A 3,756-nucleotide genomic window follows, 5' to 3' on the forward strand; every position below is an offset into this window, starting at 1 on the left:
ACAGATTTTTGGGAGGAGGAGGAGGGGGAGGGGGGGTGTGGGGGAGCTTTCATCCCACAGGAGGCACCGACGCGGCTCCCCGCGCGGTTTCGGGGTGAGTTTCGGGCCTCGGAGTGTGGTTTGGGCTCTCAGAAAACACGGATCAGACCCCCCCAAAAAATGATTCATCAGATGGTGTGGGTTGCAGAGGGGCCACCTGGGAAGGAGGGAAGAGGGAACAGCTCGTTTTTCAGGTCTAGGGTTGGTTCCCTGGTTTCTGAGCTGCCGTGGGGGAAGGAGAGAAGAGGGAACAGCTTTTATTTTGGGTTTAGGGTTGGTTCCCACATCGCAGAGCTGCCACCTGGGAAGGAGGGAAGATGAAACAGCTTGTTTTTCTGGTCTAGGGTTGGTTCCCACATTTCAGAACTGCCATTTGGGAAAGGGAACACCTTTCATTTCGGGTATAGAGTTGGTTCCCTGGTTTCTGAGCTGCCACCTGGGAAGGAGAGAAGAGGGAACACCTTTTATTTTGGGTCTAGAGTCGGTTCCCACATTCCAGAGCTGCCATGTGGGAAGTAGAGAAGATGGAACAGCTTGGATTTCAGGTCCAGAACCAGTTCCCACCTTTCAGAGCTGCCATCTGGGAAAGGAGAACACCTTTTATTTTGGGTCTAGAGTCGATTCCCACCTTTCAGAGCTGCCACCTGAGAAAGGAGAACACATTTTCTCTCCCTTCTGGCGTTCCTCAAGCCCAGAGCTGCCCGTGCAGCGGCTCCTGCCGGGCTCTCCCCGATTTCAGGGCACCCTCAGCCCGCGCTGCTCTGAGCGCTGGCACCAACCTGCCCTCGAAAGCGGCTTCAGAGAGAGCCCCACCCCGCTTAGCTGATGTCAGGACGCCGCTCAGAGCCACGAAAAGCTCCCCGGGAGGCTCCTTTGGGAGCCAGGCGGGGGAGGACGATTCTCCCTCTCGGCCCAGCGCCGGCTTTTTGTCGCGTTTAATTAAGTTATTCACAGCCATTACCCTCATTAGCGCCTCGAATATCAAACGGCTCCTTTATTAACGCCTTTGTGGGGATAATTCGCGCGGATCTCTGCTGGGATCGGAGGTCACCTGGAGGAGCTGCTGCTGATGATGATTCTTCCCCGCATTTTGGGCCTTTTTTTTACGACCATAAAAACATTTTAATTCACGCCGGGGAGGGCCGGGGGCGTTCAAAGGCAGCAACATCTGCTGCGGGTGAGCCTGGTGGGGGGGTGGAACCCGCCCCGAGAGCCACAACTGAGGGTTGTGGGGGGGGAGCGGGGGCGGCTCCGCCTCGAGGAGGAGATCGGGGGGGAGGGGGATGTTCCTACCCCAAACCCCTCCTTTTCATCCCCTTCTCAGGTACGAAGATGAGATCAACCGGCGCACCGGGGCCGAGAACGAGTTCGTGGTCCTCAAGAAGGTGTGGAAAGGGGGGCTGGGAATTGGGGGAGTGGGGAGGGATTTGCCTTCCCCCACTGAACTCACGGGCGGGGTCGGGGTGTGATTTTGGGACACCCCGGGCTGGGCCCAACCTTCTCCCGAGGGTGGGAGGAGAAGGGAAGGGATCCAGGGAGAGCTCAGAGCACCTCCCATGGCTTGAAGGGGCTCCAGGGAGAGCTGGAGAGGGATTTGGGGGGGACGAGGGGACAGCACGATGGGATGCTGGGAACGAATCCCTCACTGTGAGGACGGTGAAACCCTGGAATGGATTTCCCAGAGAGTGCCCCTGGATGCCTGGAAGTGTCCAAGGCCAGGCTGGATCCCCCTGGGATAAAGGGGGGGTTATCCCTGCCCGTGGAACGAGATGGTCCTTACCGTCCCTTCCAACCCAAACCCTCCCACGATTCCACAATTCCAGGAATACCAGACCTGGAAGCAGAGCCCCTGGTGTCCTGGCTCCCCTTTGGCTCCACCAGAAATCCCTGGTTTTCCCTCCTTTAGGACGTGGATGGTGCTTACATGAACAAGGTGGAGCTGCAGGGCAAGGCAGACTCTCTGGCAGACGAGATCAACTTCCTGAGGGCGCTCTATGAGGCGGTGAGGACCCAAAATTCCCCTGGGAGCTCCCCATCCCAGGGCTCTGGGACCCAAAATCCCCCTGGGAGTGTCCTCACAACTCCTTCCCTGTGGATCCTCCATCCCAGAGCTCTGGGACCCAAAATTCCCCTGGGAGAGCTCCTTCCCTGTGGATCCTCCATCCCAGGGCTATGGGAGCCAAAATTCCCCTGGGTGCATCCTCAAGGCTCCTTCCCTATGGATAATCCTGTCTCAGGGCTCTGGGGCCCAAAATTCCCCTGGAAAACTCCTTCCCTATGAATCCCCCCATCCCAGAGCTCTGGGACCCAAAATTCCCTTGGGAGAGCTCATTCCCTGTGGATCCCTCCATCCCAGAGCTCTGGGACCCAAAATTCCCTTGGGAGAGCTCATTCCCTGTGGATCCCTCCATCCCAGAGCTCTGGGACCCAAAATTCCCTTGGGAGAGCTCATTCCCTGTGGATCCTCCATCCCAGAGCTCTGGGACCCAAAATTCTCCTGGGTGCATCCTCAAGGCTCCTTCCCTATGGATCATCCCCCATCCCAGAGCTCTGGGACCCAAAATTCCCTTGGGAGAGCTCCTTCCCTATGGATCATCCCCCATCCCAGGGCTCCGGGAGCCGCGCCTGGGGCCGTGCAGCTCCGGGGGGAGGGTGATCCCATCCTTTTGGGAAGGGCAGAGCAGGAATGGGGGTGGAAACTGCAGACGGAACGCCAGGAGGGCGCTCGGTGGGGGAGCGACCCCAAAGCCGGGCCATTCACACCATTAACCGGGCCATTAACACCGCTAATTAACGCCAACGCCTCGCCCTGTCCCCCCCAGGAGCTGTCCCAGATGCAGCAGCAGGTGTCGGACACCTCGGTGGTTCTGTCGATGGACAACAACCGGAGCCTGGACCTCAACAGCATCATCGCCGAGGTGAAGGCGCAGTACGAGGACATCGCCAACCGCAGCCGCGCCGAGGCCGAGGCCTGGTACCAGAACAAGGTGTGGGGGCACCCCTGGGGGTGATTCCTGGGGGTCCAGGGGGTCTCAGTGCTGGCTGAAGGGTCTGGTGTGGGACACCCACCCTCCCAGGGTGCTGGAGGTGCCACCACAGCGAGTTTGGGATGACCCCAGGGGCGAACTCTGCCCTTCCCACGGGGGATTGTTATGTGTTGTTTTTGTGTCCCTCCATCCCTTCACCCCGCTCCTGGTGCCCTGCAGCCCCCCTGGCACTGCCCTGGGCACCCCTGGGGGTGATTCCTGGGGGTCCAGGGGGTGTCCATGCCCTGCCCTCGGGCTGGCTGATGGGTTTGGTGTGGGACACCCACCCTCCCAGGGTGCTGGAGGTGCCACCACGGCGAGTTTGGGACGACCCCAGGGGTGAACTCCGCCCTTCCCACGGGGGATTGTTGTGCTCCCCCATCCCTTAACCCCCCCTGGCCGTACCCTGAGCCCCCTCAAGGCGTAACCATCCCCCCTCCTTCCCTCCCCCCGCCGCAGTACGAGGAGCTGCAGGTCTCGGCCGGGCGCCACGGGGACGACCTGAGGAACACCAAGATGGAGATCTCGGAGATCAACAGGATGGTGCAGCGGCTGCGCAACGAGATCGACAGCGTCAAGAAGCAGGTGGGGGTCAAGAAGCAGGTGGGGGTCAAGAAGCAGGTGGGGGGCGGGGGGGAGGGACCCTGCAGGGCACGGGGGGAGGGTGGGGGAGGTTGGGCAGGGTGGGAAG

The 3,756-nt window shown here is 60.4% G+C and overlaps 1 protein-coding gene across 1 annotated transcript; it reads left to right on the plus strand.

The window, feature by feature from the left end:
* Positions 1-2,725: 2,725 nt before the first annotated feature.
* On the plus strand, positions 2,726-3,686 carry LOC114072791 (keratin, type II cytoskeletal 75-like; the record flags this gene model as incomplete). Its single annotated transcript, XM_027910636.1, has 3 exons — positions 2,726-2,767; positions 2,862-3,026; positions 3,525-3,686. Coding segments are annotated over exons 1-3 (369 nt in total), but the record flags the coding sequence as incomplete, so codon positions are not given.
* Positions 3,687-3,756: the final 70 nt, after the last annotated feature.

Source organism: Empidonax traillii, unplaced genomic scaffold, assembly GCF_003031625.1.
Source record: "Empidonax traillii isolate 1590-97213 ecotype Southwest subspecies unplaced genomic scaffold, ASM303162v1 scaffold4008:size10353, whole genome shotgun sequence".
NCBI lineage: Eukaryota > Metazoa > Chordata > Aves > Passeriformes > Tyrannidae > Empidonax > Empidonax traillii.